This window comes from Lissotriton vulgaris, chromosome 2_2, assembly GCF_964263255.1.
Source record: "Lissotriton vulgaris chromosome 2_2, aLisVul1.2, whole genome shotgun sequence".
Taxonomy (NCBI): Eukaryota; Metazoa; Chordata; class Amphibia; order Caudata; family Salamandridae; genus Lissotriton; species Lissotriton vulgaris.
The window spans coordinates 191,264,739-191,290,735 of NC_141688.1; the positions used below are offsets into that span (position 1 = coordinate 191,264,739).

The 25,997-nt window shown below is 45.1% G+C and overlaps 1 protein-coding gene across 1 annotated transcript in view; it reads right to left on the reverse strand.

Annotated features, from left to right (window-relative positions):
• Nucleotides 1–8,446: 8,446 nt before the first annotated feature.
• Nucleotides 8,447–25,997, reverse strand: part of PRMT3 (protein arginine methyltransferase 3) — a 777,462-nt gene continuing 759,911 nt past the window's right edge. The window contains exon 15 of the mRNA XM_086959509.1: nucleotides 8,447–8,950. Coding sequence (XP_086815635.1) covers nucleotides 8,841–8,950 — 110 coding nt within the window. The 3' untranslated portion in view covers nucleotides 8,447–8,840. The remainder of the gene's footprint in view (nucleotides 8,951–25,997) is intronic.

The following is a 25,997-nucleotide window of genomic DNA, read 5'->3' on the forward strand; positions in this document are numbered from 1 at the left end:
AAACATGATGAATTCTAATTTGCGATTCTTTAATTGCGATTCCTTAATTTTCGCAATTAAAGAATCACAAATTGAACGAATGATGGATGAGGCTGTTTAACTCAGCTTCCACAACACTCTAAAATATTGGTAATCAAGCTTATTTTTGAAGAAAAACTCTTACAAGTTCAAAGGTAAACAAGAAATGGAGGCCAATATTTGACAAGAATGTAAATGTAATGTAAATGTACATGTACATGTATTTATATAGCGCAAATCACCCACATCGCAGGCATCTATGCGCTTGCTTAGGGAACCCGTCCTGGTATTCCCCTGTGAGATACCCCGGCAGGGTATCCACAAGGTGAAAGCCAGGCATCCCGCCGCGAGGGGCCGTTGTGGAGATTAAGCAAGCTATACAAGTGATACTTACATTCTAATGGAGATCTTCTGCATTGGACCTTTTTTAGATTTAAATGCTATTTGAACATTCCCCCATGTCAAGCTGGGAACCCTTCAGTGGAAACACAGGAACAGGATTGGTCATTATCCCAGCTCTGTTATAGGCATTTTTTGAATTCAGTAAAGCTTGTTTTCACCGCCACGCTTATGCTCCTTCAATGCCAAATAAAGCAATGTTATGCTATAAAAATATAAAAGCTGAAGACATACTTTTAGAGGAATGTAACATATTCTCCAGCGCTAAGCAACTAATATCTAGGATGTGGGAGACAAGGTGCATTTTTTTTTTAAGTAAACAAATTTTTTAGTAGCTATAAAATAAGACGCCAACAGTCTCTTTTTTTCTTTAAAGGATTCCTCTCATTTCCATATAGCTGGATAAAGTTGCCTAGAGCCTCCTGCACACCAACTGGACATTAGCCTGTCATGGAATTGGAGGCATGTCCACTATTTAGTAGATATCCATGCTTGTCTGTTGGGTCACATACACCTGAGTGACAGATGTGTTGAAAGCACCACTTAATGTCAAGCAAGCGCAATTTTGTTTTTCATTCATTCAGAATCCTTTTTCGGTTTTCATAAACAAAGTCTTATTCTTGGAGTTTATTTGGGGGAAAACAAAAAAAATGAATAACCCCTATTCACAGGGGTTTTTCTCGCTGCACCTGAGGACTACTGTATGATTTCGCTGCTGTGTCAAACATGCCTTGCAGTGCGGAGCTGGGTAGTTAAAATATGCATTTGAAGGGCCATCCTAAATAGTGCAGCCTCACGATGTTGACAAGACCTACACCGATTGTTCATTTTTTATAGTGTGTTTGTTATAGAGTTGTTTCTGTTCAGTCATGCCTAGACTTTTTGCTATCTCCCTCCTGTTTTTTTAACGGTTTTTGTTGGATTGTAGGACCCTGTACAATTTACCACTGATAATCGCTGCTGAAGTGCTTGTGCTTTCACTACTGCAAGGCCTACCTCTCTAATAAGTTAATATTGGAGTTACCTTGCTACATTTAATAAGCTGTAACTTCCAATTGGGAGCAGGTAGACAGTTGAATTTGGTGTCTAAAGAATTGTAATTAAAAGCCCCCTTTAAGGTAAAGTGATATTGTTTGTCACAATTCTAAAAATTCCCCTTTTAGGAAGGTTGCATTTTCTTGTCCTAACCATTTGGTGCATGCAGCCTTTTTCTGGTCACATGACTAGGTGTTGCTGACAATAGATATTTGTGTATTGCTCTCAGCCAGCGACATAAAAGGAAGATAGGTGTTGGCACGATAGTCCTGAATTAAAGAGGGGGAGAAGCTGTCTCTTACCACACTTGCACATGACAAAGGCTCTGTGTGAGCACTCTAACAAAGGGGTTGTCACTAGTCTTTTGTGACCCCCAGATAAGCTGGGGCCAGTACAGGGAGGAAGGTGATGCCTGGCACCTCAGGGGGATGGAATCCTCTAGAGGCTTTCTGCACCTGAAAGTGGGCACCAGGTATAAATATTTAACCTCAGACCCCAACTCTAAAGTACACTTCTGGATCTGTGATTTACTACGACAGAAAAAAGCGCTGCTATGCTGTGAAAAGGATTGCCACTTCGCTGGACTGCTGCCCTGCTGTGCTGAAGGCTGCTCTGCTGCCCTCTTGCCTGTGTAAGAAGGACTAGATTGGCATCTCTAACTCCGGAGTTACTTCAAGGGCTGGTTGGCTGGCCTCCTTGTCAGAAGCCTGACGGACAGTACAGGCTTTCATCCACCTCGAATTCTGCGACTGGACTCTGCCATCTGTGAGTTCTGCCCTGCCAAGTAGTGCCACCCCAGTCCTGGACCCTTGGATGTGGGCCTGAGGTTACTCTAGCAGTACATCTGTGGACTCAGCAGAACCAACATATCTCCTCTGCAGCACATCCCCCACGCAACCAGTGCAGCGCCTCTGCTGCCCAATCATAGCCATCAGAACACACGCATCACCTCTGCTACGGTACTTCAACGGCGCAAGGACTTCAAATCATTCATCGGAACCACCACTAGACAATGCATCGCCATGCAAGGACATCGCCTCAGCTAACGCAGGCCGTCGGAACCACCGCTTCATTACGCATCGCCATGCAAGGACATTGCCTTACCCATCGCAGCTCCCAGCAACCACCGCTGCATGACACATTTCCTCGCCTGGACCTTGCATCGCCTCTGCAGCCCAACGCAGAACTCCAGTACTCTTTGCAACCAGGATTAAAGTACTGTGGTTTGTGGACCTAAGTGGATGCCTGTAACCTGCCCGCGCTCCATTGTGGTCGGCCTGAACTTGTGACTTAGTACCGGTCCAGTAGAATAGATAACCAGTTGGCAATATCTGATTTTGGTGATCTTCATACTTGCATATTTACCGGTTCCACTGATTGGATTTTTGTCATTTTGTTCTTGACTTATTGACTAAACTGTACACCATTTTTGTTTCTTAAGCCATGTTATCACTTTATTACTATTTGAAGTCTTGCATAAATACTTTACACAATGTCTCTAAGTTAGGCCTCACTGCTCTGTGCCAAACTACCAGAGGGTCAAGCACAAGTTAATTTGGAGTTTGCTTGTGACTTCATCCCGACAAAGATTGTGGTTGCAGCTTCTGTAGGATTTCATCCCCCTCAACCAGTAACCCAATTTCTTATAAGAGTTAATAGTATGTTGTTGTTGAGAATGCACAAAAATCAAGTTTGGAAAGAGACAGTAAAGTGGTAATTGCATCTGATGTTATTTGAGTAGGAAGATTGCTCCTTGTTTACAGTGTGGTATTTATAAAGAGCTCTAGAATCCGTGAGAAGATTGAATAATGAGCATCATTACCACTTCCCTCTGACAAGGACAGTCCTCATCCACTTAACATTATGCTATCATCATCTCCTATTACTTACAATTCAGGAGCTGTGATGTACTAATTGTATGCAACCCTCCAAATTGGACAGCGAAAATGATGTGACCGTGTGAGATGAATGCACTGTAGTGAAGAACAGAAATGGTGTTAGAGGATACCTCAGTGGAGGAGGGATTCAAATGGACTAACAGGCACATGCATCAAAGGATTTTGCGATCGCAAACGGTGTGAATCGCAAAAATCGTCCGTTTGCGATCGCAAAATTTGCTTTTGGAATGCATGAAGGGTGAAGACTCTCGTAATTTGAAAATTCGCAAATATTTGCGAATTCTCAAATTGCGATTGCATTTAAGGAATCGCATTTTGCGATTTCTTAAATGCAATGCATGAAACTTTAAAAAATTGCGATTTCGCAATTAGGGGGAGCAAATTACCATGAGGTTGTACCTCATGGTAATTTGCGAAAACTGTGAAAAATGCACTTTTGTGCATTTTTCCAAGTTTCATGTTGTGCGCACACATGCCCTAAGGACATGTGTGTGCACAACATATGTGCACGGATTGATTTCAGGGGTGCAACAGGGTGTCCTTTGGACACCCCTGCACCCTTGAAATCGCATTCTCAATTTGCGATTCGCTAATTGCTAATCGCGAATTGAGAATGTCTTCCCATTCATTCCTATGGGCCTTTAGGTCCATAGGAATGAATAGGGAGGTATTCCTTAATTGCGACTCACAATTTGCGAGTCGCAATTAAGGAATATTAAGAAATCGCAATTTATTTAGCGATTCCTTGATGCATTTCATTTTGCAATTCCTTAATTGCGATTCCTTATTTTTCGCAATTAAGGAATCGCAAAAAGCAATATTGATGCATGTACCTGATCGAGAATAATGCACTATAAGAGAAAGCCAAAGATGTACATGACATCATCACAGTAATGGAAGAGAGACCAGAAATAGTCTATGATGTTATGGCACTGGCAGGGAAAGCTATGATGGTTCATGAGATAACCGAGCTAAAAGCAAGAATAGAGATGGCCCATGAGATGAGCTCCAGGGACCAGGGTGGATGTCACACAGAGGACGGTCTGCTCTGGACTGCCCTGTGGCGCATCCAAAACTGGGTGTGCCGGGTGCAGACCAGGTCATTGTATGCCATCACTGTGTATCCACTGCCTCCAGTGCAGCTGCAAACATGTGGCTGCCCGGGGGCAGGTGCATTAGTGAAGAGCAGACATTTGAGCCTTAGTTCTACCTTCCACAGTGGAGGTAGCGGCCAGTGTGCATTCCACCAGGGTATAACTGAACTGAAGAGGGTGCTTGCGATCTAGTGTCTCTCCTTCAAGAGGCGCGGTCTTGAGGTGCAAGGATGGTGTATCACCTCTCTCAAGCACACCATCAGAGTGCCCAATAACAGCACCTCTACCTCTGCGGCCGTGTCTATTGTACAGCGCAGACGCAGAGGCAAAGTGTTATCTCATTTGCATGGAACCACCTCCTCATGCAAATGAGGGAACACCCCACCGAGTTTGCGCCATCGTTACATGTGCACGGCACATCTGTATTACAAGCACCCGCTGCCTCTTCTGCAATGTCAACGCACCCCGGGATGCAAACAGTGGGCCTCCACTGCAGTTGCACCTTGGGGGCACTTTTGAGGATAAGGACCAGAGATGTGGAATGAGAAAACCAAAGATAGATCATGAGGTGACCTCCACGTCCCAGAAGATCCCTCTGAACTGCAATCTCCCCCAGAGTCCCATACAGCCCCCTATTACATGCACCCCTGATGCCCTCATGAGACATTGGCAAAGTGGAATCTATTTGCGATGATTAAAGGGGTCGTAAACCACTGAAGCATTTCATTTCAATTCGGAGGGGGCCGCGATCGCCCGCAGAGAGAGGTGCAAAGACGTTTGCAACTACACGCTGCGCAACCGCAAAAAAGGGGATACACTTGTGCCGAAGAGCCTTGTTTTCAAGCATTTCTAGAAAACACTAAACCATATGCTAACCTCACAGAGAAATGTGTTCAGCAGCAAACACAACACCAAATGCTAATCTCACAGAGGTTCAGCAGCGGCAAAGTCAGGTGGGTGAACTTGGAAAAAGACATAAAACACCTGATAGAAGCAGTATGACACCCTTTCAGTGGCACGGTTGCTAATTAAAGCTCATATAAAACAACAGGATGCTGAGTTCCACAGTTGATGCAAAAGCGACTGGAAAAGAAAATCTGGCACAATTTGCAATAACAACACACAAAGCTTTGCGAAAGTAATTGAAAGAGACAATTAAATGCTGGCTGAAACGAAAAGTCTGAATGTCAGACAGACAAACAAAAATACATCTTGTAAAGAAAAGCAGTGAGAGTACTTGAATATCGTTTTTTACGGTTTGGTTCCAGGCCAGTATGCCACTCAAAAATCAGAATGCACACATTAAAATGCAAAGGTATGCAAAATGAATGAATGCAACATAAAGACAAATAAGGTGTTGTAGAGTCAATTGTGAGTACAGGAAGTAGTACCACAGAAGTATTCTTTAACCCATTCTTACATGCCTTTGTAAATTAGCCTCAAAATATCCAACTTCTTATTAGTAAAAGTGGAAAGAAAGCACATTTATTTCTATTTGGATTAGCTGAATATGTAGATGTTTTTGGGCATATTAATAAACCCATGTAAGAGCACTAAAAGGAGTACTACGGGTACACTTTTCCTACTCCAAGATGCCTCTGTGAAAAGCCCCCATCCAGGAGCCATTTTGCATCTTGCAGCCACAGCATCTTTCACTGTGGATGTCTCTTCTGCCATGTCCCACTCCTTGCAGTAACAAAGCCTCCGAGAGCCACAGTCCCTCTGTTTAATAGTCTTGTAGCGAAGGACCTCGATAGTAATTGGAAATTAGCTGCAGCAATCCTGCTCTAAATGACAGGATCATTAAAACTAGAAGGGCAGGTTCATAAGCTTCTTGTTAAGAATGGTAATTCTCATTAACTGAAAGACGCGTTTGTATAATGCACTAATCACCCTTGACTTTCTTCAGCTTGCAGGATACACAGAGGGGGGAGGGTTGGGGAGGAAATAAAGGGCCCAAGCAGCAAGATTGCGGTATCTGCACCCAGGCATGCATCACCAGTATGGGCAGGGGTCGGTATTGTAGTACCAGTTTACCGTGCCAATAGCCCAAACTCTTGCAAATGCAAGACCTATTGCATTGCAAATGCTTGTTTTTATTATGTGACAATCAGAGTACACATTTTGCAATAGGGATAGACGCATTGCTCAACATTGTCTGGTGTGATTGCAACAATTGTAGCAAGATTTCCACATTTAGGAAGGCCACTGGTGGTAGCCCTAGATGTAGATCCAAGATGATTTTAGTTGCCAGTTTATACACAAGAACACAGGATTCACGTGTGCAGTGTCTATTTTGCTAAATATTATCATCCAACTCTTACTAACTTCCGAAAGCCAAGCTAGTCCCAAATAGCGTGTTAGGTTCTCTCTGCATCCTTGTTCAGCTGGATAAGTGAATTGATTTTCTCGGTGGATCAGGAAAAAGATGACAATACCACAGCTGATGAGAAGTATAATAGTCAGACATTCTTCAAAATGACTGGAGAATAATGAATGAAGAAATGATGGAATCAATCCGAATGCTGCATAAATCCAGTCTCCAGACCAGATCCAATGTTCTTAAAAAGATGCACAATACCAGCTGTTGAAGACAAATTAAAAATCGAATGCTTGATATCCGCAAAGTGTGTCGGATATTGCGTCTGTAACTGCTTTTGAACGTCCAAAGCAGTTCTCGCTGTTTGCAGGTTGTTAGTTTCTGCTGCAGAAGTCAAAGGAACTTCTTTTTTTATAAAACTGCGACTAATTTGGTAATTTAGTTAAAAAGAATGCCTCTTATGTCAATACTTGGCCAAGGGACTCTTTTGATTATTTGACGTTGAGGTGGGGAGTACCAGGTTCTTGCACAGCACTGTATAGTTTTAGAAACTGTATTTAGATATAATTGGCCTGGTGTCAAGCTGCATGAAGTAACATTAGATAGGATCAAATAGGAAACATTGTACAGTAGTTCATGGTGCGTGGGGCTGAATGTAGGAGAAGTGACAGATAAAACACAACTTAACCTTGGCATCCAATAGCTGCCCTTTCCATGCAAGGAAATTGTATCACAAAGAAGGGCAATCTATAAATCTGTCTGGGGGTATTCCTCTACTCCACGTGCTCCTCCAGTCAGTCCTGGATCTTCCAAAATGGAACCCAGAGTCGTCCATGGCTCTCACCATTCATAGGCCCACATACATACAGCACATGCATGCAACCACACACGTGCTGGACAGAACTACATACTAACTTGATGTAGCCCAAGGGTGGGCTAAGCACACAGCAGTGGAACTTTACATGAGTGAGCCTCACTCCATGAAACAGGTAAAAAGACCTAATCACTTCTACTGATAGCTACAGAGTATACTGCCACCACGCCCCTGGTGAAGGCAGTAGTCTTTCACCATCAAGGGTAGTGCTCTGGGTGTTCTTTGCAGTCAAACAAGACCGCTATCTGAGGGATAGGCCTATGACCTGACACATACGCTTGCTCCTTGTTTCCCCATGACAACAAATATTAGCATCCGGGATCCAAATACCATTGCGGCTCTGATACTCACAGCTGGGGTACACGGCCATCACCATGCGAGGGACTATTCCATCCCAACACCGCAGTTGACACTGGAATAGAAATAAAGGAGTTGGCGTTCACTGAAGAGTGTCTGGTACATTGGTGGAAATTAAGCTTTGATCAGCACTATAAAGAGCTCTATCACTTCTGCTCACTCAGGAGGCACAATTTATATCATACCTCTGTGGAATATATAAACATTGAGTCAATAACAAGTGAACCAGTCAGGTTTAAATAAAAGTCAATTACTTGAGCAGACTAGTTTCATGCTCCAAAGTAGCTATGTCTTTGGTAACATAAAACTGTGTCCCAAGAGTACTTAACAAATCCCAGGTCCAGCTCGAATACTGTGCTGAATTTTGAGACTGTGCAATACTGAAGAAAGCACTTGGAACTGTGGCACTATTATATTATTTTTTCTGTCAAATAAAGAAGTAAGACATATATTCCAATTATATCAAACTTTTTATTTGGTCTTTACAAGAATGTGTGAAAACAACATTGATTACTACCACTTCCGGTAAGGACCTCTTCTCGGTTCCAATACAAAATTGCTGTAAAGGACTCTATACAGTTACATTTGCAAGTGCGGCCGACAGGAGTAGAGGGGCAGTGGGGGCAGTCTCCCAATGCCTTTTAGTTCATAAATCCTTGATTCACACCAAGTTACAAGAGGCGATCCATAATCTGCGTCTTCGGTGGCTTCTGTCTTGCATCTCAATAGATCTTCAGTGGCTTTGGTCTTGTATCGCTCTGCTACCGAAGGTAGTACTACATCTTCAATGGCTTCTGTATTGCATCTCACTTTATCTTCCTTGACTTTTCATTTGTATTGCTCTGCTACTGAAGGCAGTACGTCTGAACCATGTTGTTTAGCGACAGGGTTATGAGGAGCGAACGAGGGTCTTTTCTGTTCTTGCGAACTTTTATCTTTCCTTGCATGATGTCTCCTACAAGAGCAAAAAGAGTGATAGTGTTACATGCTGAATCAAGCAGATGATTGACAATAATATAGAAGTACAGTGACAGAACTGCAAATGGCTGCTTGTTGCCATGCCTGCATCACCAGTGCATTTGACACCCCTAAGGAACTCTGTGGGTCTTGCACCTCTAACCAGTTTGCTTTGCCTTTACAAACTGAATGTGCTAAGGTGTAGTACATCTAAAGGAACTAACGTTTAATTCAATTATAGATCACAACCATAAGAACCTCTACAAAAAGACCAACATCACCCATCAAATAATCTGTGTGAACCAAATCATGATACTTTTCTGCATTTAGGCCTTCAAATAACTCACTTCTGATTTCCAAGCCTTTCATCTCCGATACCCCTACTACCTCCATGATGGGAATGATACACTCGTTGTGGCCCCTCACATTAGCACTTGCAACACTACCTATAAGAACAGTGAACAAATTCACTGCCGCTATATGCCACCATGCATAAAGAATTGAAACTACAAACTCTGTAATACAACAAATACTCACTGTCCTAGGAGCATTACTATTGATATAAAGCAACAGTAATAAACAGGTTCACTTGTAGTCTAAGTACTTATGTAAGGCGTATAAGCTATTGCTGCTATGGGTTATGAACAGTGAAGAACGTAGATATTCTATGAGTATATAACAATATGTAGTATTGGTGGTGTAAGCAGTAGTTCTATTAATACTTCTGCTACTTTATCTAATAAAACTATTAATACTAACAATAATAATAATAATATGCAATTTAAAAAAAAATAAGAAAGCCGAGATATTCTTTATCTTTACCACTTTTCCTTGTACCGCTGTTTACCAATAGTGCTCAAGAAATGATAATAAACAGTTAAATTAAAGCTTCTAAGTGGTACACTAGACTACTATCTCAAGATGCCGCCAAATGAACCATTCTAATTCTAAACTTCAATAAGTTCAGAATACCATGCACCGTGGTGCCATACAGGACACTTTAGGCACAATGACACTCTCAAATAGTGATACAAGCAAACCAAGACAACTTTACAGCCTTTAACCACAAATTTAGATGAACAAATGAAACTCTCCGAGCCTGAAAAAAATTCCCTCCTACGCTATGTGGATTTAACCTCCTTATCAATGCTGCATCCGCCTGCAGCCTGGTGAGTTTCCCAGCAACAACCCTACTTTGAACCAGTGTCAGCATGAGCACCAGAGCTCTGCCAAGACAACCTTTTGCTTTTACAGTAGGGACCAATGAAAATCCTTCAATTTACACCTCTGCGAGGTGAGTCTCATTTCACCAATAGGATCCATATACCCAGATCAAAGGACACAGCTGTGAGTCAAAAAGTAAAGTAATTTTAAATGATGTTACTACATCCAAACTGCCCTAGTAATCCCTCTGCTTCACAGACTACAATGACAAATCCCTCTGAGACCACTCAGATGAGAAAACTTTAAATTAAACCATGGAAGAGCACACTCTCATATAAACTCTTTTGTGGGCGTAGTTATCAATAACAGATTATCTGCCAAAAGACAGACCAGCACCTATAATTGTTGACCTAACTACCTAACTAAATGTGTTAGTCACCACTATCATCTTGATCACTGCAACTTCGGTGCTATATATGTAACAGACCTCCTCACCCCAATTATACAATATTTACCAAGAATAGCGAAGTGGATAGAGGAGGTGGTTTAGCCGTCCAATGGGATCTAACGTCCATCTTACTTCTCCTTCATGTACCTGCTAATTACATGTGTCACAAGGCTGGCCAAATCATGTGTGCGCTAATCAACCACTCAGCAACCATTGCCGTCCCAATTGACCTCCTCGACCCTTCCTAACAAACCAGATTCTCATCATGGGGATGAAAGGGTCTGTGCTCATGATATTCTATTCATATCATAAACATTGTATTCAGCCTCTAAATATTGATTACTACCAATTTCTGTAACAACCAGTTCTAGGCTCATAATGATTTTAGTTTGCATATTTCGTTCACAACTAGTTACAATAAGAGGTCCATAATGTATTTCTTCAATGACTTTTCATCTCTCTGCTACTAAAGGTAATATGTTTGTTGCACACAGCTTAGTGAAAGGGACATGTTGAGTTAGTGGGGATTTTTTCTATTCTATTAAACTCTACACTTAATGGAAGAATTTAGTTAAATAGTATCCAGTTGAGTATCTCGTGGTACAAGGAATATAATAAACCACCATATCTGCAAACCAGTCATCGGCATCTAGCAACCCACACGGGTAGATGAGTTTTTCATTTCAGCTCTAATAAATTTCATAAGTTTGTTCATTCATTCCTCAATCAATACACTAAGTATTGAAGTATAAATTACTTACCTTTGGTAATGCCTTATCCGGTAGAGACTAATTCTTGTTGCAGATTCATTACCATAAAATTATCCCCAGGTGACAGACTGGATCCAGAAATCTTTCTACAGCAGTACCTCTGCGCATCGATCGAGGGCGTTGAGGCACTCCATTACAACGTCGTTCACCGGATGTGACATCATCAGAGTCCATATAAGCCATCCCCGACGTGCTGACACCAGTTTCTTTCGTGACTACTATCCGCTCTAAAACGCAGAGCCATGTATAGAAACTACCATGGAAACTGTGCCGAAAAATAAACCTCTTTTTGAAAGACGCTTGTTTGGTTTGTCTATCTCCTTCATTTTTTTCCCAACCAACGAAAGGCACAAGGGTGTATAGACAAGATCCATAAGAACAGGAAAATCAGTTCGCAGAGTAGGGAGGAAGGATGGGTCGGTAAGCAGTCTGCGGCTAGATCTAGTCTCTACCAGACAAGGCGTTACCGAAGCTAAGTAACTTATTCATCTGATAGAGGAGTCTAGCCACAGATTCCCTACCTTAGAATTAATACCATAACAATACCATCCCGGGGGAGGGTCTGCAAACCGATTCCAAGAAAGAACCCAGGCTAAGCTATCTAATCTGCATAAGAAAAAGAGGGTGACCGCTTGCAAGAATGGAAGGGTGAGGAAGAAAACATCCCAACAGAAAACGCGGGGGAAAACACGTATGGTATCGAATCTGCAGCTGTCCAAAAATATGAGAGAAAATGCCATCAGCAGAAGAACAAGACAAGTGTGAAGATCACTGCATATAAACATAGCAGTACAGTGCCCCGTGGAAGGTCAACGGAACAAAAAGACTGAGGCGAAAGGATAGGGAAAACAGATAAAACTACTGGACCAAAGCTTCTAGCCATAGAAGTAGGTAAGACAGGGAGCCCCAACTAATAACTGAATAAACACATTGCAAGGAACAGTAACACTCATGGCCATAAACCATGTGAGGTAGAAATAACACTTCGAGAGAGTAGGAAGCCATCTGGAGCTATGCAATGCAGAATCCCAAGAAAAGTTGGTATAAAACAAATATAGAGATGTATGAATATACACACACACACATATATATATATATTACCTACTGGCAGTCGCCAGTAGGTAGTTATAGTTAGGATAATTTTCAATGTTAAATCTCAACATTCTATTTTGAATAACTTTGGCGCCGGTTGACGAATCTGCCTGAAATTTTCAGGAAAATGGTCTCATGGCGGTCCGGTCCTTCCCTGAAAGTTTGGGGGGGATTCGTCAAGCGGGGGCCGAGATAAAAGGGGGGTCCCAAAACGCGTTTTCCCCATGTTAATTTCCATAGGGCGGTCGATTTCACTTTTAGCCCGAACGGCTGAATGGATTTCCACCAAACTTGGCAAAATTGTAGGGACTGGTAGCCCGATGTGCCTTTGCTATGTCTCAAGATATGTGCTCCAGTGGATTTTGAGTAATTTAGGTTCAAAAAAATATATATATCTATAGGCGCTCTCCCGTGCGCGCACCCGTGAGCGCTCCCGGCGCGACACGCGACTTGCGCGCAGGAAGCTGATTGGCTCTCAGTTGTCTGTAAACATTCTAAACAGTCCGGAGCGGCCGCCATCTTGTGTCTCGGTAAAATCGAGACACAAGGGGTTTGAAAAAAAAAGGGGCAAATGACCATAAGGGGGAAGAGTAGACCCCCTCTGACCCCCTAGGTTTGATGTAGGGACTAAAATAGGGTCCTGCAGGGCATTAAAATTTTTTTTTCGTTTTGCGCGGGGGAAGCGCATGGTACGCGCACCGGCGAAGCACGGGGAAAATCCAGGATTATATTTATGAAGGCCTTGCGCTGTTAGTTTTGCGCTTCCTGTGCGTCAATTTTTGTGACGCACCAGCGGTGTAAAAAAATGCGCATTGTTATGCAATATTTAAAAAGTGACGCATCTATCTAGATGCGTCACTTTTTAAATATAGTGCAACGAGGTACATTTTATTACACTGCTGGTGTTATGCGTCACTTTTCTGTGCGCACTCCTTATGACATTCCAGATGTGTCATATTTAATGTATGACGAATCATGTTGCAGATACAATATGGCGCAGAGTTTTAAAAAGTGACCCATGTACCTAGATGCGTCACTTTTTAAAAATAGCGTCAGGTATAATGCATGCAGAGGGGGTGTTCTCCCGCAAAAAGCTTTGTAATAGCGACGCAGTGAAATCTTTCAGATTTCACTGCGTCAGTTTTAGGATGCTGTTGCGTCAAAATCTTGTGCCTGCTTTACAGCAGGTGTTAGACTGAGGCAAGACCTTTCATATGCTGCTTTCCCCATTTGAAAGGACACATTACTGGAGTTGCGTCACTTTTGTGACGCACTCCAGCAATGCGTTACTTGGAATGTCATAAGGAGTGCGCACAGAAAAGTGACGCATTGCACCAGTAGTGTAAAAAAATGTGCCGCGTTGCGTTATATTTAAAAAGTGAGGTATCTAGGTAGATGGGTCACTTTTTAAAATCAAGCGCCACATTATATCTGCGTGAGGTATAATGCATGCAGAGGGGGTGTTCTCCCACTAAAAGCTTTGTAATAGCGACGCAGTGAAATGTTTGAGATTTCACTGCGTCACTTTTAGGATGCTGTTGCATCCTTTAAATATAGTGCAACGAGGCACATTTTATTACACTGCTGGTGTGATGCGTCACTTTTCTGTCCACAGTCCTTATGACATTCCAGATGTGTCATATTTAATGTATGACGAATCATGTTGCAAGGAGCTACAGATACGTCAGTATTTCTGACATATGTGTAAACATAAAAGTGATGCGAGGCCGGCGCAAAATTTTGACGCAATAGCATCCTAAAAGTGACGCAGGGAAATCTCATAGATTTCAGTACGTTGTTATTACCAAGCTTTTTGCGCGGGATTGCCCCTCTGCATACAATATACCTGATGCAGATACAATATGGCGCAGAGTTTTAAAAAGTGACCCATGTACCTAGATGCGTCACTTTTTAAAAAATAGTGTCAGGTATAATGCATGCAGAGGGGGTGTTCCTTGCAAAAAGCTTGGTAATAATGACGCAGTGCGTCACTTTTAGGATGCAGTTGCGCCAAAATCTTGCGCCTGCTTCACAGCAAACCTTTCACATGGTGCTTTTTCCATGTGAAAGGACACATTACTGGAGTTGCGTCACTTTTGTGACGCACTCCTGCAATGCGTTACTTTTGTGTTTACAGATATGTCAGAAATACTCCAGTTTATTCACTGTGTCATAACTTTCTTTTCTAACACTCACCTTCTTTCATTCCTCCTACTTCACTTCCTTTCACCTCTCATACCTTTCTGTTCTTTCTTACTCATTCTCCTTTCAATTATCAATGCACTATATTTCACTTACTCTTCATTTTTTAAGATTATAGCTCTTTGATGAGAATTGGAGGTAGTTCTGAAAAGAACTTTTGGTTTTCTTCTTTTAACTGAAGAGGAACAAAAACAGGGAATAGAAACTGCTCAACAGGAGCAAAAAGAAAAGAAAAAAATTAGGGGTGGGAAGGGCAGTGATGGTTCTCTAATGCCCGAACCATGAGCTGGACACTTTGCTCCCCATAGGTGAGGAGTTGATTGCAGTATCTGCATCTGACGAGCCCATGGTTGAATGCAGGTTGGATGTTGGCTACCTGCCCCTGAGATTGGTCTCTTCCAGAAGAAGTTGCTCCTCCTGTTGATGTAGAGGCCCCATCTCTGGGAACCTCCTGTGCCAGAGCCCTGACACTTTCCCGGGCAAAATTCTGGGGGTGCCTCCTCTCCACATGTCGGATCATCGTAAAGTTCCCAAAAGAGTATTTTTTTTGGGGGTTACCCCGTGACAGGACCTGTTTGCAGATCCTGCACTCTACTTTTGGTGCATTCACCTTCTTCTGGCCTTCTGGAAACTTAAAAAATTTCCAAATGAAATGTTCCTTCACCTTTGGGGTAGGAGGCTCTTCATCAATGAAGTCATCTTCACTGCTGGATGGTCTGGCAGCCATGATGAATCCAGGAATATGGAGCAGCAAAAAAGGCAGGTCTTTCAGTCACAAAAGTGAAAGAAGAAGTGAAGGAAATGGGTGGGGATTTCATTCATTGTAAAAAAAAACTGTTAGCAACCAATGAAAAGTGTTATTTGAGGGTCACATGACCCGACGCGTTTACGCTGCGCGCTCCGGAGCACTTCCGGGTGCGTTTACGCAGCGCGATCGTAGGCGCTTCCGGGGCGCAAACGTGGCGCGATCGTAGGCGCTTTTCCGTGCGTTTATGCGCCGCGCACGTATGCGCTTCCGAGGGCACTTACGTTGCGCGCCGAAGTGACGTCATCAATCTTTTATAGAAATGCATAATCATTTTCCATATTAAAAAAAACTAATTTTATTTGTATGGTACGAAATGTTTTGCATTATTATTAACTTTTCATTCATATTTTTTTTTCACGAACGACAGTTGCGCTCTGGGTGCGCTTTCAGATGAGCTCTCGGAGAAGCTTACAGGAGAGCTTAGCTGAAAGCTTCCCGGAGCGCGCACCCAGAGCGCAAAAGAAAAAAATTATAAGAAAAAATGAATACTTAAAAAAAAACAGCAAATTGTAAAAAAAAAAAAGGTTAGAAACTCGATATACAAAGGAATTAGCATTTAAAAAACCTATGAAATTCACTGAAAAAACCATAGGTTTCACACCAGTTATAGTTAGGAATTAGCATTTAAAAAACCTATGAAATTCACTGAAAAAACCATAGGTTTCACACCAGTTATAGTTAGGAATTAGCATTTAAAAAACCTATTAAATTCACTGAAAAAACCATAGGTTTCACACCAGTTATAGTTAGCTGGAAATTTTACTGATATAAAACCATTGAAATTCCCACGTTATAGTTAGTCGGACTCACTATAACTTGCGCGTGCAATGCACTGCTGATGACATCACATATTACATCACTCATGACATGGTCAGTGACATCACTCATGACATCACTGATGACACCATCCTTGTGACACAGTGACAGACCTCCTTTCAGTGTAATGTAACCCATGAAACACATATTCAAAAATAGAAACTAATATTTTCAAAAAAGTGGATATACCCATACCAGTTACAACAACCAATTCAGTAATATCACCATCTAATACACATCCACTCATGTGTATGTATATGGGTTATTAGATATTTTTATTAGTATCAGTATGAGTGTCTATATGGTTTGGTGGGGGTATTACTTAGCACATAGATGCATGAGTGACTGACTCTTTGTTTGTATGTGTTTTGAAGACAACATATGTACAGGACTGTATGGGTGGATGAGTGTCTATATGTGTTTGTTAGTGAGTGAATGACTGTCTCACTAGTGTCTTTATCAGTAACTACATATGTTTTAATCTAGTATATATGAATATTGATGTATATAAGTGAGTATATGTGAGAGTAAGAGATTGTAAGAGTTCCTGTTTAAATAAGTATGTGTTTCTATAAGTGATTGTTTAAGAGAATAAATATGTGTAATTTTAAATAGAAGTAAGGTGGAAGTGTGTGTATAACTCTATATTCAAATAAATGGATGTCCAATAGTTTATTTGCACGTGTGAATATGTGTGTGAGTAACTTTTGGATGAATGTCGGTGTGTAACAGGATGTATAGGTGTATCACTTCATATGATGAGTGAGTATATGTATGAGTGACTATATAGAACTATTGGTGAATGAGTGGATGTGTATATAGATAGTGGAATTACTGAATTGCTTGTTGTAACTGATATAGGTATCTCCATTTTTTAAAAAATTTCAGTTTCTATTTTTGAATATGTGTCTCAAGGGTTACATTATAGTGAAAGGAGGTCTGTCACTATGTCACAAGGATGGTGTCATGAGTGATGTCACTGACCATGTCATGAGTGATGTAATATGTGATGTCATCAGCAGTGCATTGCACGCGCAAGTTATAGTGAGTCCGACTAACTATAACGTGGGAATTTCAATGGTTTTATATCAGTAAAATTTCCAGCTAACTATAACTGGTGTGAAACCTATGGTTTTTTCAGTGAATTTAATAGGTTTTTTAAATGCTAATTCCTAACTATAACTGGTGTGAAACCTATGGTTTTTTCAGTGAATATATATATATATATATATATATATATATATATATATATATATATATATATATATATATACAGAAATATACAGAGCGACCACACTAACCTTGTCAGTGTTCGTTGCCCCCCGACCGCACAGCTCCATCTGGTAGTGGTCTGTCCTTCTGAGCCCTAGGCTCTTAGTTCGAGACCCTCCTCCCGCTGCAGGCTCCTAACAGCACCTCATCCTTGGTGGCCCAGTGGTGAGCTCCTGTTCCGTCATTGCTGTTTCTTTTCTTTTTATTCTATTGCTGTGGCTACTTTTCTTTCATTTTATTGCCTTTTCTGCATTTCTTGTTCAGCATCTTGTTTTCACTCTTTACTTCTGTCCTTTACTTTCATGACGGTTCGCTACCTTTCCCCTCCTCCCCGTCCCCCCTATAGCTGCTGCTTGCTTCCCTTGGCCCGACCCGTTCCAAGCGCAGTTTACCCACCTCCTAGCTAACTAGCCCTCCCACCTCCCCAACAGTACATAATGGCGGCCGCTATGAGGTGAAGGAGCGACCTGACTAACCTTAGCAGTGTGCGCTGCCCCCACCGCACAGCACCACCTGGTAGTGATTTGCCCGTATAAGCCTTTAGCTCGTAGTTTGTGGCCTCCTCCACTCGCAGGCCCCAGCCTGTGTCTCATCACTGGCGGCCCTTTGGTGGGCTGTCTGCTGTTGTTTCCTTTCTTTCATTTTTATTCTATTGCTGTTGTTTCTTTTTTCTTAATTTTGTTGCCTTTACTGTATTTCTTTGTTCTGCCTCTTGTTTTCACTGTTTACTACTACCTTTTCCTTTCATGACGGTTCACTAACTATCGTCTCCTCAGTGTTGACCCTTCCCACCCTCAACGCTGCTTGCTCCCCGCGACCCGCCCCCTCCCAAGAGCCGGTTTCCCACCTTCCAGCTGACCCGCACTCCTGCCTCCCCAGCACTATTTAATGGCTGCACAGTGGGTGTGCCAAAGGCAAGCCTGTCTGTGCCCGTCAGTGCCTGGACCGTACTCCTCAGCCCTTCCCTGGTCACAGTGCCCCTGGTACCCATGGCACATTTTACATGGGGCTTACCTGTAGCCAGAGATGTGCCAATTGTGAGTGAAAAATAAGTACAGCAATGGGAAAGAACACATGCCCTCGGACCTGATTGGCAGAGACCCAGGGCACACCAAGTCAAAATGAATCACGTATCAGGCACTAAGTGGGGGTTAACCCTAGAATACTTCATGAGAAAATTGATCTCTATGTTCCCACAAGGAGTTTGCGGTCACTTCAATTAGCCTTAGCCAGAACAAAGGGAATTAAGAAAGTGAGGACAGGAGGACGATCATTCTCCTATTTAGCAGCTAAGAAGTGGAATGAGCTGACCTACGACTTACCTTTAATTTCATTCTGTTCCGGAAAAAATTAAAAACACATCTATTCCCTAAATATTAAGATATAGTCTTGCAGACTTACCAGGAAATTTGCTTTAGCGCCTTGATATCCCTTGGGATGAGTGTAGCGCTCTATAAATAAACATAAATAAATAAACCATGCAAAAAGGGAAACTTTCCTACGTGTGTGCTCCATCGAGGGACCCCATCGGTCTTCAAATTGCGCAGAATTGTCCCACACATGGCCTCCTTGACCCCTAACTCCCAGGAGGAGCCCGGCACATGGGTGACCTCACCTGAACTGTGTGATTCAACCAGTACTTCTGCACCTGTGCCAGCAGTTTATACGGCCTGAAGAAGATGCACCTCTCTATCTGTGATGTCTATGACATACTGGCCTGTGCCCTGCCCTATCTCTACTCCATTGGATGATCCTGGGGCACCTGGACTGACCCTGACACTGGGAGGCCTGCCTCCTACTATGGGACCTTATGCCTACTGCCTGCGGGCACAGCAGCCTATCCTGGAGGGTAGATTACCTGTCCTGTCCTAATTCTGGTCTCCTCAACAGGGGTATGTTCAATGTCTATGGTGTTGTGCCAGTATGCATTCCGCCCAGCGGGCTTATGACTGGGTACCCTATGGCGTGACTGCTGGACATCTGCTACACTCGTTGCCCCTTGCCCATTCCTGGAATCGCCCGGATTGGCTTATGATCCTGGGGAAACCCAAGGCCACTAAACCACTGGCCACTGGCACTGAGGAGATGACGGCATTCTCCACACCTGCAGACAGGAGTCTTGATACCCCCCACTATCTTGCAGTGACTCTTCAAACTCATTCTACACAGTTCGACAAGGTGCTCTATGCCATCATGGACACTACAACCTCCGTGGAGAGCAGCATTTACAGTCTCCCTAGACGTAAATGTGTTATGAGCGGATCACTGCAAGTTGGAAGAGTGGAGGAAGGAAGAGGAATCCACCATGGCTACGGTGAGAAAGACGGTGCAGGACCGGCAGGAGTGGCTGAGGAGGTTGCTAATGTGCATCGCAGAGCGGAAGATGCAGAGGGGCGGTCAAGACGCAATAATATCCACTTGATGGGCTTCACAGCACGCTTGGAGGGCCCTAGCATTGAGTTGCTCCTTGAAGACTGGCTGGTGAAGACAGTTCTCGAAGATAAGGTACCAAAATACTTCTGCATTGAATGGGCGCATTGGACACTCCCCGCCCCGCCCTGGCACCCTGCCGCGACCCACCATAGCTTGTCTTCTTAATTATCGTGACCTGCTGCTGCAACAGTTTCACTATGTGGAAAGAGGTGACCACTTTGGTCACCACTTTCCAGCCCTAGTACGAAGGACCACTTTGTCTGGATGGACAGCAAGAAAGGGAGGTTTGGAAGAAAGAGCCTGAAGCTCACTCACCGTGAGAGCAGATGTGATGGCAAGCAGGAAAGTAGTCTTTAAAGTAAGGAGACAAAGAGGACAATTATGTAGTGGCTCAAAGGGAGAACACATAAGATAAGTGAGGACAAGATTCAAGTACCACCGAGTCATTACAAAAGGAGAAAGAGGAAAGAGATGAGTAATGCCCTTCAGAAATCAGCTTACAATAGGAGACTTGAATAGTGAAGGCTGATCAGGAAGGGGGAGAAAGGCTGAAATGGCCGGAATATAGCGTTTAAGTGTGCCCAGAGCAGAGCCCTGCTGGGCCAAAGAGAGAATGAAGAGGAGAACTTCTGGAAGAGGGGCAGAAAGGGGATCAACATCCTTTGCTGTGCACCATGCCACAAATTTGTTCCATCTACAGGTGTATACCATTTTAGTGGAGGGACACCTGCCTGCTAATATGACGCAACAGCCTTCGGGAGGAAGGTCGAAAGCTGTTGCCGCTCAATCTCCACGCAAGGAGAAGTAGACTGTACAGGTTCAGGTGGAGCACTTCCCTGCTGCTGCAACAGAAGATCCTACGGAAGAGGTGGTCTGATTGGATGATCGATGGCCATGCCCAAGAGATCGGTGTACCAGACTCTTCACGTCCAGTCCGTAGCCACAAGAATTACTTGGGCCCAGTCGAGCTTGATCTTCTACAGCACGCTGGGTAGAAATGATACAGGTGGAAAGGTGTACTGGAGGCAGCAATGCCACTCACGACGAAAGGCGTCACTGAACGAGCGTCGCCTTGGATACTCCAACACGCAGAACTGCTGACATTGTCATTGTGCGTTCCCTTCGGTGGCGTATAGATCTAACCAAGGCTCTCCTCACTGCTGAAAGAGATCTTGCACCACCTTCGAGTGAAGACGCCATTCATGATCCATCATGCACCAGTGGCTGAGTTTGTCCGCCCTGGCGTTCAGGGAACCAGCCAGGTGTTGGACCACCAGGGATATGCCCTGTTGTTCCAGCCATGTCCAAAGGCAAAGAGCCTCTTGACATAGGGTCCACGACCCCACCCTGCCCTGTTTCTTGCAGTACCACAAGGCGGTGGTGTTGTCCGTGAACACCTGCACTACTCTTCCTTTGACAGCAGGAAGGAATACCTTCAGTGCAAGACAGATCACCCAAAGCTCCAGAAGGTTGATGTGGAGCCCGGACTCCATGTAGACCAGAGACCCCTGATCTCCGCCTCTCCCATGTGGCCGCTCATCCCAGGAGTGATGCATCTGTCACAACTGTGAACTCTGGTTGGGGAAGGGAGAGGGATCTGCCGCTGACATAATCTTGGCTCGTGGGCTACCACTGCAACTGACTTGCAGTCCCCTTCGAGATCTGGACCACATCGGAAATATTGCCCTGATGTTGCACCCACTGGAACTTCTGGTCCCACTCCAGAGCCCGCATATGCGATCTGGCATGATCTACCAGCAGGATGCAAGAGGCCATCAGGCCCAGCAGCCTCAGAGTAATTCTCACCGAATCCGGGATAGAGGCTGAAACATCAGTATCATAGCCCGAATATCCTGGACTCGCTGCTCTGGAGGATAAGCCCGAAACTGAGCTGTATATAGAACTGCTCAGATGAAATGGAGCTACTGAGAGGGAATCAGGTGCAACTACGGCATGTTGATAGTGAACCCCAGACAATGCAGGCGGTCTGCCGTAGCCTGGAGGTGGGAGACTACAGCCTGTGGCGGGCCTGCCTTCAACAGCCAGTCGTCGAGATAGGGGAAGATTGGAACCCCCGGATCTGCGTAGATGATCTGTGACCACCGCCATATCTTTCGTGAACACCCGAGGGGCGCTGGTAAGGCCAAAGGGGAGCACTGTAAACTGAAAATGCTTGTGGCCTACAGTGAACCGTAGGTTACGCCTGTGTTCAGGCAAGACAGGGATGTGAAAATAAGCATCATGCAATTCCAAAGCTACCAACCAGTCTCCAGGGTCGATGGCAGACAGGACTAAGCCATGGTCAACATTTTGAAATTCTCCTTCCAGAGGAAACGGTTGACGTCCCTGAGATCTAAGATAGGACGTAGGCCTTTATCCTTCTTAGGTACCAGGAAGTAGTGGGAGTAACAACCACAACCTACTTCTGGCACAGGGACTCGTCCAATAACTCCTTTAGCCAAGAGAGCGGAAAATTCCTGACGGAGAAGGGCCAAGTCATCCTCCGACATGCGATGGAGTGTAGGTGGCATGGAGGGAGGATTGTCTCGAAGGGGAGGGAGTAGCCCCTTCAGAATATCTGCAAAACCCACCTGCCCGACGTGACTTTGTGCCAGTGGGGGAGGTGATGGCGGATCCTGCTGCCCACTGGCAACTGGTGGCCCTGAAAAATCGGACTAGGAAGGTTTGGAGGCTGCTGCAGGAGGTGCATTGGTAGACTCGCCCGCCCGTTGGCCCCCAGACCTGCGACGCTGGATCCCACGTCCACAGACACTCATAGGCTGGGTAGCTTGCGCAGCCTTGGGGCTCTGGGTGGAATGTGTTGGGGCACCCCTTCCGTAGCCACGAAAGGGGCTAAAGGCAGACTGCATGGGGCGAGTAGTTGCTGAGAGGTCCAAGGATCTGGCCGTCACTCTAGAGTTCTTGAAGCGCTCAAGTGCATTGTCCGCCTTGTCACCAAACAGGCGATGGTCATCAAAGGGCATGTCCAAAAGTGTGGATTAGACATCTCCAGAGAAGCCAGATGGTCTCAACCAGGCCTAGTGCCTCAGGGCTACCGACATGGAAACTGTCCTCCCCAGCGGTATCCAGTCCACACCAGATGGTTAACTTAGCTGCGTCTCGACCCTCAGCAACAGCGCGGGTGAGCATGTCCCAGGCCTGCTACAGGCACTGTGGCATCACTTGTGCGGCCGTATCCCACACCAGGGTGCTGGGAGAGGAAAAGTGGGTCGCCCGGGCTGGACGGTAGCGTCAGAGCGCCTGTGCTGGGCTTGGACCAAGTGCCCAGAAGGATGTCAGTGAGAGCCTCTTTAAAAGGCAGCAGGGGCTCCGAAGTGGCTGCTGCTGGCTGTAGCACCTCAGTCAGGAGGTTAGTCCTGACAGCCACCGTAGGAAGCTCGAGGCCCAACGCCTCAGCCGCCCTACGCAACAGCACAGCATAGGTAGCTCTCTCCTCCATAGCCACAGTAGGGAGAGAAAGCTTACCAAGGTCTGGGAAGGTATCCAGACCACCGGCATCACATAACTCCTCTTGCCAGTCTGGCTTCTCAAGTTGGTCTGCAAGAGGGTCAACAGACCCTGCCAGTCCTCCTCACCCTCCTCTGGCTGCCACTCAGGGCGGTAGGGAACATCAGGGATGAACAGCTGGGCAAAAGTACCCTCCAGCGCTGGTACCGATGTCGGTGCGGCACCCTGTCCAAATAGGGGGTGAGGCTAGGGTCGATACCGGTTGATGGCACCACCGACGTTGGGGGTGTCTTCACTGGAATCGGTGCCAGGGAAGGTACTGTGAGGTCGACCGCTGCTTATCTGGATCCAGGCCTCGATCCTTGTGGCCCGAAGACGCGTCTGTGGAGTCAGACTGCCAAAGATGTTATGCAGCGCTTCGTAAAATGTACGGAGCTGGGCATGAGAAGCACGGAGCAGTCCCAGCGGGCTCCGAGGAACGCGCTGGAGAGCGACAACGCTCCGGGTTCCGTGTCGCATTGGTAGCCGAACAGGGAGAAGGCGAAGAGCGACAATGCTTCTTCGCATTCTTCTTGTGCTTCAACTTACCTGAGGAGTGCGAAGACTGCGAGGATGAATGGTGGTGACTTTGCGACCGGTTCAGCGACCTTCCCCTCGACCGGTACCTTGAGCGGCGCATAGCATACTGCCGGGCCTCCAAAAGCTTTTGGGACTGCTCCCGCAAAGACTTCGGGTTCAGGGCCCGGCAGCCAGAGCACGACTTCGGGTCGTGGTCGCACTCCAGACACCAGAAACACACACGGTGCGGATTGGTGACCAACATCAACTTGTTACAGGAGTCACAGGGTTTAAAACCGGGCCAAAGGCTGGACATCCGTCATGCATCAGGAGTCGATGACTAAAGAAGATGTTGAAAAAAGTCAACTAGGGTTAGTCAAAAAGTGATGGGCACGCTCTCCGGATCGAGAAAAAAATACTGATGTCAGTGCGCAGGGGCGGCGTTCAAGTAGACACGTGACATCATCCTGGCGACCACAACGCCGACGGCGAACGTGAAGTCGCCCAACGCCACCTACCGACACGCAGGGGTACTGCTACGAAAAAATTCTCTGGATCCAGTATAATGCCAGGGGGTAATTTTAAGGTAATACATCTATAACTACAGTCTCTTTCAGATAGGGGCACTAGACAGGGCTGCCACCTGTCGCCTGTCATTTTCGCTCTGGCCATGGAACCTCTGGCTTGCCATGTTCAGCAACAGGCGACAGACTGGGGTATCCTACAACAAGGTATGCATCACAATGTTTTTGTATGCGGAAGATGCCCTATTTTATCTGCGAGACATCAGGTATTCTCTTCCTGTCCTCATGTGTCTGTTAGACAACTTTGGGGACATATCAGGCCTACGTGTGTATGGGCCCAAATCCTGCTGGTTCCCCTAGCGCCTAGGCCAGCCCAACATCGTGTTGACTCCACAGGTACCCGTTTGCACTGATGCTATGACACCTTTAAATATATGGGAATCCAGATCTACCACACCAAGTAGAACCTTAAAGAGGGCAACATCAACAAAATTGTCAGTTCCATACGACTGTCCCTGTCCTTCTGGCAGTCGCACCCCTTGTCCCCGCTAGACTGAGTGGCGATCTCTAAAATGCTGGTACTGCCCCAACTGCTATACTTCTTTGCAGCCCATCCAATCATGCTTCCGGGGAGTTTCTTCTGTGAACTTAATGGATCACTCCTTAAAATGATATGGACCATAGGTCGGTGCCGAGTCGCGTTGAAAGACCACTATCGGAGTGGGGGGCTTGGAGAGCCTAACTACGAACTCTACTATGTGGCAGCACGACTGCAGTGGCCGATGGCATGGTTACGGGCATCGAATTTCCCTGAATTACCGCTCATTCGCAAGGTGCTGACCAGTGTCAGCACCTACACATGGCTCTTCGATATTACTGTCCGCCCTCAGGGGGAGACAAGACACATGGTGGTAGCGTGTTCCTGTTGGCGCAGATACGTTCACCCCAGTGGCCCTCACTTTCCATACTCCCTGTCAATTGTCATTCGGTAACTACCATGCTTACAAGTTGAGGCACAGCGGGCGGATTTTACCCCATGGAGACACGTGGAGGTCGAACATATAGATGAATTTTATAATTAAGGGACAGCCATGTCTTTCCCGGAAGCCATATCATGGACACTTACGGACTGGGCCCAGGTCAGTTTCTAACTTTTCAAGCCATACAAAATGCGCTGTGTGAAACATGGAACAAAGTGGTCAAAGTGCTCCCAACCTCAGCGGTATTGAACCCACTGTTGACATCTGTTGGTACACGACACGCCATTACGTCCCTGTACACTACACTCAATATTACTCCACCTGACCTTGCAGTTAGGGCGCACACTAAATGGGATGGAGTGCTACAACAGCGTTAGTCGGACGCAGCCTGGGCTCAGGCTCTTCACTTGGTTAAAGGGATATCTTGCAAACCCAGGTTCCACTTTACACAATTTAATTATATACACCACACCTACCTCTCCCCACAACTTACTAAGCGCATGTTCCCAG